This window comes from Numenius arquata, chromosome 1 (genome assembly GCF_964106895.1).
Source record: "Numenius arquata chromosome 1, bNumArq3.hap1.1, whole genome shotgun sequence".
Taxonomy (NCBI): Eukaryota; Metazoa; Chordata; class Aves; order Charadriiformes; family Scolopacidae; genus Numenius; species Numenius arquata.
The window spans coordinates 74661070-74677539 of NC_133576.1; the positions used below are offsets into that span (position 1 = coordinate 74661070).

General features: G+C 42.9%; 1 protein-coding gene across 1 annotated transcript in view; it reads left to right on the forward strand.

The window, feature by feature from the left end:
* The first annotated feature begins 1425 nt into the window (after positions 1 to 1425).
* RASA3 (RAS p21 protein activator 3) overlaps positions 1426 to 16470 on the forward strand; it is a 134321-nt gene continuing 119276 nt past the window's right edge. Inside the window, exon 1 of the mRNA XM_074144284.1 lies at positions 1426 to 1480. Coding sequence (XP_074000385.1) covers positions 1426 to 1480 — 55 coding nt within the window. The remainder of the gene's footprint in view (positions 1481 to 16470) is intronic.

A 16470-nucleotide genomic window follows, 5' to 3' on the forward strand; every position in this document is an offset into this window, starting at 1 on the left:
ATACATATAGGTTGTCCTTAGTCTGTTTGCCTTTCTCTCACTTCTGAAATTATAGCTAGAGTGGGAAAAGCATTTGAAGGTGGGGTTTTTTTTCCCCGCTTTTCTTTTTTCTCTTTCTTTTTGCTGCAGACTTCAGAAAAGGCTTTTCGTTGTTTGGCTCGGATATGCTGGACTATGATGTGTTTGGACTGCTCTGCGTAGGGATATTTTAAGCCTCCTCAGGATAGTAGTGACTGCACCAAAGGTAATTTGATTTTTTTTTTTTTTTTTTTTTCAAATAATGTCATCTGTAGACCTCTGTTGAACTTTGTGCTCTGCTTTTGGCAGACCTTTAGGGAAAAGGGACATTTCAGTTACTGACTTTACAAGACACAAAGTTTGGCACCGAATACTGACACAGGTCCTGTTTCTTGCTGTATAAGGTGTAATCATGCAAGTCTCAACTCCCTGCTCTTCTCGTGCAGTCAGGTAGATCCAGCTTTGCTGCTGATCAAATGGAGCCAGGAGACAGCCTGGCCCACTCCCAACGACTGGGCGGGTTTGTTTATTTAATACGGGGCTTCTTTTCCCCACTAATGAACGGGTTCCAGCCTGGGGGCATCTTTATGGCTCTGTGGGAAGGAGGCCTCGGACCCCATTCCCTCCCTCCCCTTCGCCGTGACGCGCACGCCCCGCGCGCGGGGCCAACGGCTGCTCCCCGACGGTTGGTCGCGGGGCCGGCACTGGAGACGGGCCACGGAGTTACTCAGCCTTCCCCGTCCCCGCCTCGGGAGTCCCCGGCGGGGCGGGGGCGGGGGGGGTCTGCCGCCGGCAGGAGGAGCGGAGCCGCCCCTCGACAATCGGACGGGGACCAGGGACGGAGTCGGTGGCGGCACCGGCAGCCCCGCGGAGCCTGAGGGGGCGGCCGAGGCGAGGCGCGACGCACGCTCCCCGCAGCTGGGCGGCCGGCCGCCGCGCGCCGCGCTCCAGCTGTTGCAAAGCACCGCAGTACCGCCCCCCCCTGCACGCTCTCGCTCGCTAGCTCTCTCTCGCCCGCCCGCCCGCCCACCCCGGCTCCACGGGCACCCCGCTCCCCCTCCCACCCCCTGGCAGGCCACGGCCCAATGAGCGCCGCGGCCGGCTGCCCCGCTGGCCAATGAGGGGGCGGGGGGCGGGAGCTGCCTGCCCTGAGGGGCGGGAGGCGGGCGTTGCGCTCCACTCTGCTCGGCTCCTCGCTCCGTCCCTCGCAGCAGCCCGGTGGCAGCGGCGGCGCCCTCCCAGCCCTCCGCTCGCCCTCCTTCCCGTCGCGGCGGAGCGGCTCGCCTGCCTCCTTCTCTTCATCCTCATCCTCTTCCTCACCCCAGTCCGGCCCGGCCCGAGCGTCTCCGCGGCGGCGGGTCTTGATCACTGCTGAGCGCCAGGCGCGGCTGCGGCACCACCACCACCATGGCGGTGGAGGAAGAGGGGCTGCGGGTCTTCCAGAGCGTCAGGATTAAAATCGGTGAGGGCATGGGGTAGAGGCGGCCGGCAGGGAGGCGGCCGGAGAGCCCCGCTGCGGCGGCTCCCCTGCGTGCCGCGTCCCGTCCCGCCGGGAGAGCGCTTGGGGGGGGGGCGGGGACGGGACGGCGGCGGCGGGGGGTCGCGGCAGGACGGGCGGTGCCCCCCGGTTTCTCCGGCCGGCGGAGAGCGGCGCCGTGAGGGGCGGCCGGCTGGTGCCCGTGTGGCGGCCGGGTACCGCGGTGACAGGCCGGCAGCGCCGTGCGCGTCCGGCTGGCGAGCGGCGCCGGCGGGAGCCCGGGCGGGCGCAGGATATTAGGCGGATTTCGCGATCATTTTCTTTTTTATTTTTTTTTTTAATTTTTTTTTTTTCGTTGCTAAGCTACGGGCTAAAAGTTTGAAGGCGGTCACCGAGCCTCGGTACTGCGTGTCACTGGCAAAGCTGGTGCGAAACCGGCCAAAAAGCGGCTGTGGGACGGAGCCGATGCCTCAGCCCGTGCCTCGGTGAGCGGGACGGGCAGGGGGAGAGGCTGCAGCCGCCTCACGGCTTCCTGCGGCTCGCCTTTGGGGAGTCGCTCTTCTTCTTGGCTGTTGATCGAGTTCCAAACCACATTATTAGAAAGTAAGCGACAGATGTCAGCGTGCAGATTAAACTCTCCCTGTTGAGAGCTCTGAGTGTGCCGGCTGGGAGGGAAATCCCTCGTTTCCGTAACAGAATCAAACCCGTATGCAGAGGGAGCGGTTTGACTCGCTTAGACGGGGCATGGTGGCGGGGGAGCTTGGTGGGAAGCGGAAAAGTTCAGTGCCAGGCTCGCAGTGGTGGGTACGAAGGGAGTTGGGCTTGTAGCTTCTTATTAACGCTCTTGAAAAATCCCCTCTTGCATATCCGTGCGTGTAAAAGCAAATTTGCAGCCGTGAATACTAGATAAAACTGAAACTTGGGTTTGCATAGGAAATCTCGTTATTGGATAATAGCATTAACATATCAAAGAGACCATTGCTAGGATCATTTCCTTATTGATTGTTAGCGGGTAGTTTATAAGAAGTAAAGTTTTATGACATAAACTAAAAATTATGTATTGATTTTGTGTTCTATTTATATATCTGGAAAATAGACTCAGTAAGACTATATAGTATCATCAGAGACTTGTTTTCTGGCTCTTTTCAAAGGGGAGGGGGGAAAAAAGTCTTTTTGCGAGGGAGAAATTTGGACACCATGCTAGTGGTGCTATTGAAGGTTGTTCCTGTCTGGTGATTTTTAGTGAAAACAGTAGAAACACATCTCACATACAGAATGATGGCTTTTGTATGTTTGTTTGTTTTTTGAGAAGAAAACAGTGATGTTGCCATACCTAAACAATTGATGCCACTAGAGTATGGGGATTTCTTTGAGTGGTAGGAGAGATCAAAGATAATAACAGCAGCAAAAGACTTAAGATTAATCCCATTAAATCATGGACTAAAGTTAATCCTACTGCTGACTTCAGTTATCGGAGTCCTCATCAGAGCTAAGCGGTTGATTAATGTGCAGTATTGCAGTAAGGATTCTTGTTGCCTTTTGGTGTGGATAGTAAATAGGAAAAACTGCGTGCATCACTGGTACACGGCTGCTTCACTTCTGCCTTCTAAGCAGAAGGTCTTTACTCAATGAAATGCAAGAATAATGCCAGGCACTTTCTGGAGCAACGCTGCACCCAGGATTTCTACTGTAATGCAGCAGAGGGCGATGATAAGTACACACAAAAGCGAGCTCTTTCCTTCTGTTCACTAGAAAGTATCCGAAGGTGTATTCATCAGCTTTCGTGGCAGGGGCACAAGTTTCTGGGATTTGTTTTCAAAAGTTAAGTACCTTTCTGTAGTTGACTACCTTTGTGAAAATTGTCAGAAAAATAGCAGTGGCAGGATTGTTCTGATGGCTTGAGGGAGTATTTCTAATCTAACAGGCCTTATAAAGCAATCTTAATTTATAAGAAATGGTATATGGAGGCTTTTAGACTCCCTGCAAAAGACACCTGTGAGTGGATTTGAAAGGAGATGGTGAACATTGGAGGGACACTACTTGTGTCAGCTATTTCCGAGAGTAAATTTGTTTGTCTTTTAGCAGTTCCCATTCACTAGTATCTTTTAGTTTTCTCTCTTCTCTTGTGACAGGAGGCTTTGAATCTTTTGACGGGTTAAGGGATAAGTTATTTGAGGACAAAGGGATAAGTTTTTTCCCGTCTTGATTTGCTTTGATTTATCTTGCTCTAGAAGTGGTCAGTTCTGTTCTATGGGAGCTTGTTTCATCCCCAAGCTGTGGCTGATACCTGACTTTTAGATATTCTGTGTTTGAACTGGTAAGATGTTTCCTTCTCTGTAGCACATTTGCTGGCAAATCGTGAATGGGGGCACTGATAGACAAGCATGCCTCAGTGTAAAGCTGATGAAATGTAGGACTGATGCTTTGAATAATCAGTGCAAACACACTGTGAGATCGGGGTGGGGCACCTGTGGTGGCATGCCTCTCTTAATAGAGAGGCTGGTGCAGTTTGGAAGCTTCAGGCCGTGCAAAACATCCATAGCCTAGAGGTGTTTGAGTCCCCTAATGTAATGTCTTTCTGTGGCTGGGTCTTGTCCTGTATCTGCAAGAAGCTGCAGGTAAATGAAGGCATTTTCTGCTGCTGGTGTAGCTTGTTCTTTTGTGACTGATAGGTCTCATAGAATCAGTCATATTTAGCTAGATGGGTAATTATATCCCAGATCTCCTAAATGCTTTCCCATTCTGGGTAGTGTTGTTTCTCATCATGTTTGGACTTGGCTTGAGCCACCTGTTTCATCTATTGAAATTGTGAACCCTTGAGCTTCTTAGAAACCCGTGTTTCCCTCATTTGGTTGCACGGCCAATGTCATGCCACTTCCAAAAAATGTCTCACTGAGATAATGAAGTTGTGGAGCAATGATATGAACTGTGTCACTGTGGGTAGCAGTGTTAAGAGGAATTGTTATTGTGTTACCTCTTGTCCAGTTTCTGGTTTCTTTTGTGGTTTGTGGAATTGAAAGAACTCAATGCCTGGCTACCTCTGCTCATGTCTATTGCAAAGAAGTAACATACAATAAAAAGAAAAAAGTAATGTCTGTGCTAATGAATGCACTGTTCAAATGTCTATTTGAAATTTGATTTATTTTGGCTTCTCGTAACTGAAGCTGTTGTCCTCGTCTTTTTTTCCTTAATTGAAAATTATTTTTACCGGAATCTGTTATACATAAACAAAACAATGTGTCATGTAAGACTAAACAAACACTTCCTATAAGATTGCCACTTTGAGGAAGTGTGCAGTGCTGATATTTCCATGAGTCAGTGTTTCAAAACCTGAAAGGAAACAACATAAGGCTCTATGGCTGATGATTGGCTGGAAAAACTACAGAGAGTCCTTCTGCTTGACAACATGACTTGTGTTATGCTGTTAATAGTATTTAATAAATATACTGTACTTAATTGCTACTTTTTTTTTTTTTCCTCCTTAAATGACATCAACTATTAAACTTCCAGTTAAAAAAATAAAAACTCCTATTCAGCATTTCTGCTGTGGAAGTCTGTGTACTGGTTAGTGGAGAACTTTCTGCCGGATTTTACTTTGTGATTTTATTTATACTTGAAAGATTTAAAGAAACGGCTCATTTGTGAATTCTCACTGTAATGTAACAACCTTTACATGTCCCTAAAATCTAGTACTCTTGTATCTAGGAGTTTTAGGCTCTGCTCTAAAATTTTATTTACCTAGTGATTAGCAGGGCTTGTTGTAGAGGTTAAACTGTCCCATAGTTTTGCAATAATAATGGACACAGGAGGATACTGCACATCAAGAGGCTATGAGGGGCCATAATACAATGAGGAAGACCCTTTGCTCATTGTTCTGTTGACCTCATTGATAATAATGGTCCACTTGTACACTGTGAGGGCTTGTCTCAAATTGAGACATTCATAAACTTCTAAAGCTCTCTTATCATCTTTAGAAAGGGCCAGGGATGGACCTTTTGTGGTTACAGGTGTTGAGGTCATAGTCTAACATGTGAGACTTCTGGATGCATAGTCTCTCCTTGGTGCCAAGTGTGATCAGAAGCATGAAGCTGTGAAATTTTGGATAAAGGTTGGCTGCTACCTGATGTTGGTTGGTGCTCTGCTCGCAGCTGACCTCATTCAAAGGGTAAACCCACATTTTCTGATAACTCAAAATCCCCCTTTATGTTGTGACAGTCCAGTTGACTAGATGAGGATTGTTGTTCTGTAGACCATGCTGTCTCTGTGACTTTTAATTTTGCTGTGTCTTTACTAATTTGTACAGAGCTATGTAGTTTAAGTCATTGTGAAAGCAACTGAACTTTGGGAAACTGAGAGTCTTCGATGAAGTCAGGCAGTATTTGCTTAAGTGCTAGTATGCTAGTGTTTAAGCAGGTCAATTGCCAAGAGAAGGTATTTACTGCCCTTCCACCATTAAACTTGATACAGAATAAATGTTTGAGAGATGCCTCTCTGCATTTCTGTAAGGTTAAGGAGGAACTATCTTGTCTCTGACAAACTTAAGGCCTCCCTTAAGTCTAATAATCCTAGGTTTGATCAGGGAAATCCATTTTTGCCTTGAGAAGATGTCCCTTTTAATACTGTCTGTTGGGATTTAGTGCTTTATCTTAAGTGGTTACTTGCAGAGGTAAGTATGACTAAATATGCTCACTGCATAATACTGTAAAAGGATTTATCCCCATTTAAATGGGGCATAAGGTTGAATAGATATTTTTAGAATGAGAGAGTTTTTCTGAGGTACCTATCTATATATAGATATATATAATAGAAAATTATTATTTAGGAAATGTAAAATGTTTCTTATAAAGATAACAATGATTTTTCTAGTGTTTCAAAGTTAGTGGACCAACAAGTAAAAAAAGGAAGAAAAGTAATTTGTATCTCACCCTGAATATATTCAGGACTTCTCAAGATCATTTCTTCACATTTAAAAGTTAACAAGTACAGCTTAAACTGATGTTGCGTAGGTAAAATAAAGTGGCAACTTATGTTGTTATTGATTGACTGCAATGCTATTTAAGGCTTGAGTCTGACAGGCGGTAGAGGGTGCAGAATAGATTATGCAGACTTTTCACCGCTGGTTCGGTATTTCAGACTCTGCTGAATTTGGTGGTTGTGTTCTGACCAACTTGTGTTCAGTGTGCTGAAGGAAAAAGGCCTGGGACCAGTGCTATTTCTAGAGGAGGAGTGCTGTGACTGCTTGTGGACTGTAAGGAACAACCATGGCTGGAGCAAAAGTGGAGACCAAAGCATAGTTTCTGCAAGTGAGAGAAAGAAACAAAGATAGCAGTGGAAAATGCCTTAGTGAACTTAGTTTTGAAGAAATGGAAGATGCTTGTGTTTTGGGCTGCCAGCCTGACATCAAATTAAAAAAGTAACATAACTTTTTCTTAAGTGAAAAAATTATTCATATATAAGAGTGGAAGCCAGTGTGACTTGGCTTTTAGAGTGTGTAGAGGTAAATTCACAGGAGTGAAACCATTAAACAGATCTGCTCAGAGTCTAGTCAAACTTTCTAGTTTTTTTGTCCTCTTTTGAAATTAGTACATTTGAAAAAAGTGTTCTCTAATCTCTCTCATGAGAACTAATAGTGTTTTCTTGTCTTCTCATTGAAGTGATTATCTACTGGTCAAAGTACCAAATGCTCTTACATGAGGACGTTATGTAAGTGCTGGATATCTTAGCTTCCTGGTTTTCCAGAAAATGCTTTTGAAATTTCTTCATTGCATTGAATTACTCTTCAGACTGATTGGTGGGGTTTGTGTGATTAATTTTTTTTTCTTAATTTTATTATTATTGTTAGAAAACAAATTTCTGTCTCTCAAATTAGCAGGTTAGGTAAATCCCAGTATTAGCTTTTCTCCTATGTCTCTGTTTTGCCTGATGCTGTTTCTGTTTACACGTTGCTTTGTGATTCGGTTTTCATAGGTGCAGTCCAAGGCATGGCATCACGATATGCTAACCCAAATTAGTAGCTTGTTGCTGCTGAAAAGGAAGGTCTTGCTTTTCCCCTTCCCTGTTCATCTTGGTGACAGCTATGAAACACTCTTTGCACCCTCCACCCCTAACACACATGCTATTGACTGATGCTCCTCTGCTAACAACAACAAAAACAAGGCAGTTCAATTTGCAAAGCGAGCCCAAAGAATGAAACTTATTTTCATGTTAGGTTTAGTTTTCTTCCATTTTAGTGAGCTGAATCTGTGCATTCAAGTGAACATCAGAGCTGCCTCTGACCAAGTATCAGGAGCTTGACTGGGAGCGCACATCCGTGAGAAACCAGATGGAGGGGACAGCAGGTGCATCCCCTGCTTTCATGTCTGTATATTGGCAGCGTCATGAGACTGCTTGAGTCTTTCTACACTCTTCAGTCCACTCCCCTTCCATAGTACATGTTTTCTTGATGGTGCTGTATTTGTTAGTCTCTGACATATACCGACTTGGTCAGCTTCTCTGGAGAAAAAACGTTAAAACTCCAGAAAGACTGCCCAGAAAACAATCTGAAAAACGGATGTATCTGTATCTCTGACCTTCTACCTGAGAACTACTTGCATCTCACACTCAGTTCAAGAGCTTTAGCTGCTCTTGAATATTTAGGTGTTTTAGTTGTTATTAATTGATTAATACTCACACGCACTGCCAATCTTCTCCATTGCACACTTGTCTCCTAAAGCTGAGGCACCTAATGTTGATTTCAAGTTTATGCTTAAACAGAATTCCCCTTCCATTTCTTTGCATCACAGCAAAATTTCTACTTACGCAGATACACTGTCAAAACACTGTTATTATACAAAGCCACTTATTGCACTGATGCTCCCATTTAAGGAGGACCACCTAATGCAAACACTGAAGGGTGTTGCCTACAGCAAGCTTAGAAAATACAATTTAAAAAAATAATTCTAAAATACCTTTGATAGTATACATCAGGTTAAAATTCTTAGAGCGGATGAACACTGTAGACTGCAAATGGACCTTCAGGTATTCCCTCTATCCTTTCTTAACCTTTAAGTGATGAAGGACTAACTGATCTCCATTACAGCAGTGTAAATTGTGAATAATTCTGTTAGCCAATAGTTACACTACTGCGAGAGCTGAATTGAGACGAGTAGCTCATGTAGCAATTTTTCTCTTGGAGGCAGTTGGGGGAAAGGATGAGGCAAAACCCACTGGGGGTTGTTAAGGACTGCTTAATACTTCTCAAGTTGTGACGATTCACTTGAGGAAACCCTGTGCAAACCAGTGTGTTTGGAGAATAAATCTTATGGTTTCCCCGTGTGAAAGCAAGAAGCCTAGAATAATGACAGAGGATTGTAGTCTTTGCTGAATACTATAAAAGATGTAAATATCAGACAGTTACATTACTCATAATGATTTCAGACCAAGAAATGTTCAGCCAAATATGTATAAGAAAGATGAATGTTTGTGTGTACCGGTGGACTATTAATGTGTCTGAGGAGCAAGTCACCAAAGGCATATATTAATGATTAAAACATTCAGTCGTAAGTCTTAATGTTGCGTTTTAAAACCTTCTAGTACCAGAGGGCTATCTATTTTGTGGTTACATCAAGGAGAAGCTTGAGATATGCTTGGAGTTCATAACAGGTTATATTTTATTAAACTGAAAAGCTTATCATAGACTTGCACATTCTGAATAGCTCTCTTCTCATTTTAACAACATTTATTAAACCTCATTAAGTATCTGTTAATTAGCAGTGCCTGTTTGATTTCTTCAGCATAGTGGATTGGTGACCAAATTTAGGATCCAACTAAAAGCTTGGTTTTGGAATAAACCCAAAACAAACAACTTCCTTCCTCTCCCATCCTAACCTCTACCAAGGGAAAGCAACTTCCCTGAAACTTCACATGTTGTTTTCTTCCTATAGAAGACTTTCTGGGTGAAAGTTTTGCAAAATGAGATGTGAAGCTTCAAAATTATGAAGAACTGGAATTTTTTCTCCTATTTTCGTTTCTCGAAATTTTTCATGGATTTTTGCCAAGTGTAAAACACTTTAAAGATTCAGTGGAAAGTTTGAGGTTTTTGGAGGTTTTTTCCCCTTTTCTGTCTGAAAGGGAAAGAAGTGTAATGTATCTTTATTTTTGAAGTCTGTTGAGAAAAGAACAAAAATATTGATGACTTACAGCCTGGTCTGACTTGCCTAACTTCTGAAATTGGTTAAGAGTTCTGCTCTTCAGTTTTCTTTCCAGATCTCAGAAGTCTTATCTTTTTTTCTACCTGAGTAAAAACTCACACATTTGCTTGTTATTACCTCTCATGGAGCACTGGGGCAAAACAAAGATCCCTTCATTAGCCCAGCAACTGAATCTTACTGTTAGCTACCTGCTGGAGTGTGTAACTGTGACTGCAATGCCATTAATTGAAATGGATTAGTATGATGTGGTGGTAAGAGGGAGAGTGGTTCACTTATTTATGAATGTCTGGTATGTTTGAACAGGTAGCATTTGATGCAATTTTTAATTAGCATAAATATTAATGTACTTTACTCTTATAAGCTGGTAGTAGGTGAATGAACATTAGATGAATCCTCTCAATTTTGCCATGTGCAACAAATTCATGCAAAGCCTTGAAGTTGGGAAGAATACTTATTTCTGCAATAGAGGGAGGAGGGGAAATTTTCTATTAGTGCAGGTCTGTGTTCCATAAGTTGCATACTTAAGCTTTCTTTTCATCTTCTACATTGACCTTAGAAGGAAGTATACTTGTCGCTGTCACTGTACTTGTTACTTAGAGATTTCAAAATCCATTTAAAAGAAGTTGCATTGAAAGGCCTGAGTTTGCTTCAGACAAGGAATGTGAAACATTGGAGACATTGGGTTACATAGGGAGGAGAAGAGTATTTGAACTTGTGAAAGAGTTCTGTTTCCAGGGTTTTTAACCTAGAGTGGTTATTTTTTTAACTTATAGCTGTAGGAACAAAGTTTTTGTGTGACTTGTAACTTAGTTTTTTTTAGCAGTTTACAAATTTAAATTCCCATTCAATTCCAGTTACACAGAAGACATCAATCAATGCTACCGTTTTTTATTTTACTTGCTTTCAAGTTTCATTCAGCTTTAATATTCCAAGCATTAAAAAACTGGTGACTTGAAATATTTTATTTACAGTTACACTTCTGTTATGGCTGCTTATACAGAATTCTTATCTTGAAAATGCAACTCCAAAAAAACAGATGCACTGATGGCTGGGTTTTAAACTCCTTAAAAATAAGAGGGAGAGGAAGAAGTTTATTTTTACTACTGTTTTCAATTTCTTCTAAAAATATTTCTATTTACAAATTGTTTACACCTACTTACTTTTGTTCAAGAACTCTAGAAGAAAACAGTTAGTGGGAGCCTTTTACAAGGCTTTAGTTGATTCTTGCTTGTATTTCCCAGCTGGTGTTAGAGTACATCTGGAATCTATGAAATTCCTTTCTTTGTTCCTCATTTCCTGTTCCATTCAGTACTACAGTGTGGCGTTCTGAAAGCTGTTTCTCTTAGTATCTTCTTCTAAGATGTGTGTTTTAAAGCATTTAATGAGTTCTTAAAGGTGGTTGTATGTGTAATTGAACGGTATCATGAAACTTCTCTGATGTTTTGTTTTGATATTTCAATGAAAAATAGTTTTGTTGATTTTTGGCAGTCATTCAGTTTGTAGAATTGTAGGAAGGAGCATGGTAGAAAGAGAAGAAAAATCTGGTAGATAGTATAAAAGCTCCCTTTCTTAGCCTCCTTCTGTCTCTCTCCCTCCTCCCCCTGCCCAGGAACAATCACCAGTTTGTAATGGAAAATTAGATCTATTTTGCAGGAGACACAGGGTGAGACATCCTACAGTTGCTTTTAGATTCTGGTTTGAAAAGCTTGTGACTGCTACAGAACACATGAACACAACCTTGGAAAATTGAGCTCTGACAGTATGACACTGTGAAAGTTGTGTGCATCTAAAACAAAAACAATCTATTCTCTCTATACCAGCATTGTTTAGTTGGGTTTACTGGTTGGGATTGCATTGTTGCAGATCCCTAAATAGTCACTTAAAAAGAGTGGGGATGCAGTGGTCTAACGGAATTGCTCTTATTTTTTGCAAGACTATTTTGTTCTACCAACAAAACATCTGACAAAAATTGTGCCTTTACGAATACTTACATATCTGAGCGGCTCACCCAAGGTTTCCAGAACAAATGGAAGTTCTTCATAGTCCAGTGGTTGAAAGACCTGTAGTGGTACAATACATGTTCAAAAGCTTTCTTGCAAAACACCTGCTATTAGGACGAGGCTTGCGTTATAAGCACTGTTTCTTCTCCTTATAAATGCACTAGCTGTTTTCCCTTCCATTTTTGAATTGTGAAATCTCTCAGAAATGGCAGCACTTGTTCTCGTGGAGAACTTTAGTATTGGGGAAATACCTTATTTTTAGCTGCCTCTTTTAATGCAATTTAGCAGAGAGGAGCAAGGAATGCTAGCACTATGAGACCTGTCAGTCGTCTACAGATCAGATTTTCAGATCTGCTGACTCCAGTTGCTTACTTCTTTTTGAGTTTTTTTTTTTTTTATTATTTAGAAGTCCCTAACAGAAACCATATAATTGATTACATTAAAAGGGTTGTATATATAGGGAGTTGCACGTTATCTTTATTCCATGTATTATAAGGAATCAAGGGAAGTCTTACTTGTTTCTCACAAGATACACAAAAATAGTGGCAGAACTGTGAAACTCCAGCAGTTGTCTGAAATGTGTCTTTCAGCAGATCATGTGGGTGCAGTGTGTATATATATATATATATATATATATATTTATATATAAGTAACAGTACTGCTCAGCGTGGCTGAGAATTGGGTAAAACCAAAGTCTATTATATATTGTTATTATAGGTAACTTGTTACTTTAAGGCTGTATGTGCTCTGTTTCAGGAAAGCAGTAACGGTCCTAAAAAACTTGCACTTGCTCTGCTGAAGTCAGAAACTGTGCTCCCATAAGTTTTGTGCCCTGCACTGTCAGTAAGGTCCTTGTCTTGATCTATGCAAATTTTCAGTAGCCTAGACCAAGTCTGGTCCTAGAGATCTCCTTCAGACTGTGTTTTCCTGTAGCACTGGGACATTAGTTCACTTCCTGAGATCAGGAGGAATTGCATTTTGCCTCCATGAACATAATGGTTAAGTTCTGACTTTTGTGTAAAGTATTCCCCAGTAGATAAATGGAATAGCATCAGTTATTTCTGCAAATGTTCTCTGATCTGTTCATCTTTGGAAATTTGGAGTTGCATTTTGTCATGTAGATATTTGGGATCTTGTCTGATAGTACACAATATTCAAATGTCAAGTTGTTAAGATACCTGAAGAACCATGTTTGCTCTGTTAGCATCTCTTGCCCCAAATATAAGGTAGGAGTTGACCAACATCACTCTTACTTCTTTAAATATTAGTCTTACCCTGTGTTTGTAGATTGTTCCACTTAGTTAATTTTGCTGCACACTGTCAGCCAGCAGCCCTTGGGTGATTCTCCTTGACCAATGTGAACATCAGCTCCATGTAGTTGCTGCAGAATAGACTAATTTATTAATTATATATATATAATATATATATAATACTAATACTAATAATAATATAATATACTATATATTATATTAAATAATATAATACTAATAATAATATAATATATTAATTATTAATTTAACTTAGACTATTCAGAGATGATGATGGAGAAAAGAGATTGTGATCAATGGTCATAAATCCACACCTTACTAAAGCCGTGAGAACTGTTCATGCCTCCTGCTCTCATATAGAGCCAGCCTCTATACTCTCTTGGGGTGGTGCTTGCAATGGACTTAATGAAATTCGTGTTGCATGTTAACGTTGCAAGGAACTAGATTTCAAGGTAGTGGAAATGGTGTACTTATTCTTTCCCTGCTCCCCCATGGCTTTTTATTTTTTAGGCCTACTAAGCAAAATTGCCTGGGGGGGGTGGGGGGGAAGAAAGCTAATTTTTATTCAGACTCATACTCCTGACTGTCTGTTTTTGAGTGGTGAGCTAGAATTTTTTGACAGGGAATAAAAAGTGCCTGGGGGTATTTGGGATGCTGCAATAGAGCAAAATAACTTCAGTAAAAGTGAAGCTTTAACAGGCTGATAATTAGTGTGTTTTGACACCTGCTTCTGTGACAGTGTTCCAGAAAGTTGTGGGTTTGAAAGTAAAGAAATATTAACTGAATGACTTTTAAAGTCAGCTCCAGTATTAAATGTAACCAATCACTGTAATTGTCTAGCGGGCAATGTTGTATATGTTGTCATTAGAGTTTCCTGATAACACCTGCAAATTTTTAGTATGCTGATGCCCTGCTTCTGGTAATGGGAATTGGTAATCTAGTCCTGCAGATAATGCATACTTCATGCTCTTGAATATGGGCTTTATGTTCTTGTGCAAAGTGGATCTCAAGAATTGAAAGTGTGTTTTTCTCCCCCCCCCCCCACCCCGTGAAATGTTACTCAGGTACAGATGTACCATGGCAAACTCTGTCTCTTTTTTTTTTTTTTTTTTTTTTTGTATCATGGCAGTTTGATTTTGGCAGTAGCCAGAAGTACCAAATGCTTGTAAGGTTGGATCCCTACTTCAGCAGTACCATGCATTGGGAACTGCGTAGGAGCAAATACTGTGCTTAACAGACCATGCACAGTGGCAGAATGAAATGAGGTCATGCGTGAATATCTTATCCAAAAAACAGCTTAGAACCAAACAAGAGCTTACATGTGAATTAGTGCCAGGCTGCAGGTGTACCAAAACTCCTCTTATACTATGTGGGGTAACTAGGTGCTTTGTAATGTGATCTGAAAACCCCACTACTTGAGGTTGCCTGGAAGAAATACTGGGTGTAGGGCTAGGCCTGATCCCTTGTTGCTCTCCAGAACTTCGGTATGTGAGACGGGGACAGGAGCTTCATAGATTCATAGATTGGTCCAGGCCAGAAGGGACCTCCAAAGGTCATCTAGTCTGACCTTCCCGCGGTCAGCAGGGACACCCCCAACTAGTGGCCTTGTCAAGCTTCACCTTGAATATCTCAAGGGAAGGGGCCTCAACCACCTCCCTGGGCAACCTGTTCCAGTGTTGGACCACCCTCATAGTAAAGAACTTTTTCCTAATATCCAATCTAGATCTCCCCTTCTCCAACTTAAAACCATTGTCCCTCGTCCTGTGACTGCAGGCCTTTGTAAACAGGCTCTCCCCAGCCTTCCTGTAGGCCCCCCTCAGGTACTGGAAGGCTGCTGATAGGTCTCCCCAGAGCCTCCTCTTCTCCAGGCTGAACAACCCCAGCTCCCTCAGCCTGTCCTCATAGCAGAGGTGCTCCAACCCCCTGATCATTTTTGTGGCCCTCCTCTGGACCCACTCCATCAGGTCCATGTCCTTTCTATATTGAGGGCTCCAGACCTGCACACAGTACTCCAGGTGAGGTCTCACCAGAGCAGAGTAGTGGCAGAATCACCTCTCTGGATCTGCTGGCAACACTTCTTTTGATGCAGCCCAGGATGTGATTGGCCTTCTGGGCTGCAAGTGCGCATTGCCTGCTCATGTCCAGCTTTTCATCCATCAGCACCCCCAAGTCCCTTTCCTCAGGGCTGCTTTCTAATACCTCATCCCCCAGTCTGTATTGATAGCGAGGACTGTTTTTGGCCCAGGTGCAGAACCCTACACTTGCTTTTGTTGAACCTCATGAGGTTCATCTGGGCCAACCTCTCCAGCCTGTCCAGGTCCCTCTGGATGACATCCTGTCCCTCTGGTGTATCGACAACACCACACAGCTTGGTGTCATCTGCAAACTTGCTGATGGTGGACTCCATCCCTCTGTCTATGTCGTTGATAAAAATGTTAAACAGTACTGGTCCCAGCACAGACCCTTGAGGGACACCACTTGTCACTGCTCTCCATCTGGACTTAAAGCCATTGAGTACCACCCTCTGGGTGCGACCATCCAGCCAATTCCTTATCCACTGAACAGTCCACCCATCAAATCCGTATCCCTCCAATTTGGCAAGCAGGATATTGTGAGGGACCGTGTCAAAGGCCTTACAGAAGTCCAGATAGATCATGTCCATAGGTCGTCCCTTATCTACTGACCTAGTCACTCTATCATAGAAGGCCACTAGGTTAGTCAGGCAGGACCTGCCCCTAGTAAAGCCATGCTGGCTATCTTGAATCATCTCCGTGTCCTCCATGTGCCCAAGCATGGCATCTAGGAGGATCTGTTCCATGATCTTCCCAGGCACAGAGGTGAGGCTGACAGGTCGATAGTTCCCAGGGTCCTCCTTTCTACCCTTTTTAAAAATGGGTGTGATGTTTCCTCTCTTCCAGTACGCAGGGACTTCACCTGACCGCCACGACTTTTCAAATATCATGGAAAGTGGCTTGGCAACTACCTAGTTGCTTCAGGACTCTGGGGTGTATTTCATCAGGTCCTGTGGACTTGTATATCTTCAAGTTCCTCAGTTGATCACGTACTATGTCTTCACTTACAGTGGGAGGGACTTTGTCACCTTGGTCACTGACTTGTGGGCCATCAACGTGGGAGCTAGGAGGAAAGGGGTTGCCAGTGAAGACTGAGGCAAAAAAGTTGTTGAGAACTTCCGCCTTCTCCTCATCCATTGATGCAAGTTCCCCACTTCCACACACTCCCTTCAGAGTATGGAGTCAGTTGCAAGGCAGGACCTTGTAGCTGTGCTTTAAGGGTAGGCATTTGGTTCCCTTTGTGCTTTTGGAGGAGTCAGTGGTGGTGATGTATCAGTGCTTTTGTTGTATCCTAGGTAAAGCATTTGGTAGTCTCATGTCATGATGAAAATGCTAACATATTTTGCAGTGTATGTATCTTCTAGGTTATCACGCTGCGGGAGACAGAATTGAGGATATTTGTCTTAGGGCACATTGGGCTTGGACAGAAGCAAAGCACAGTGGAGC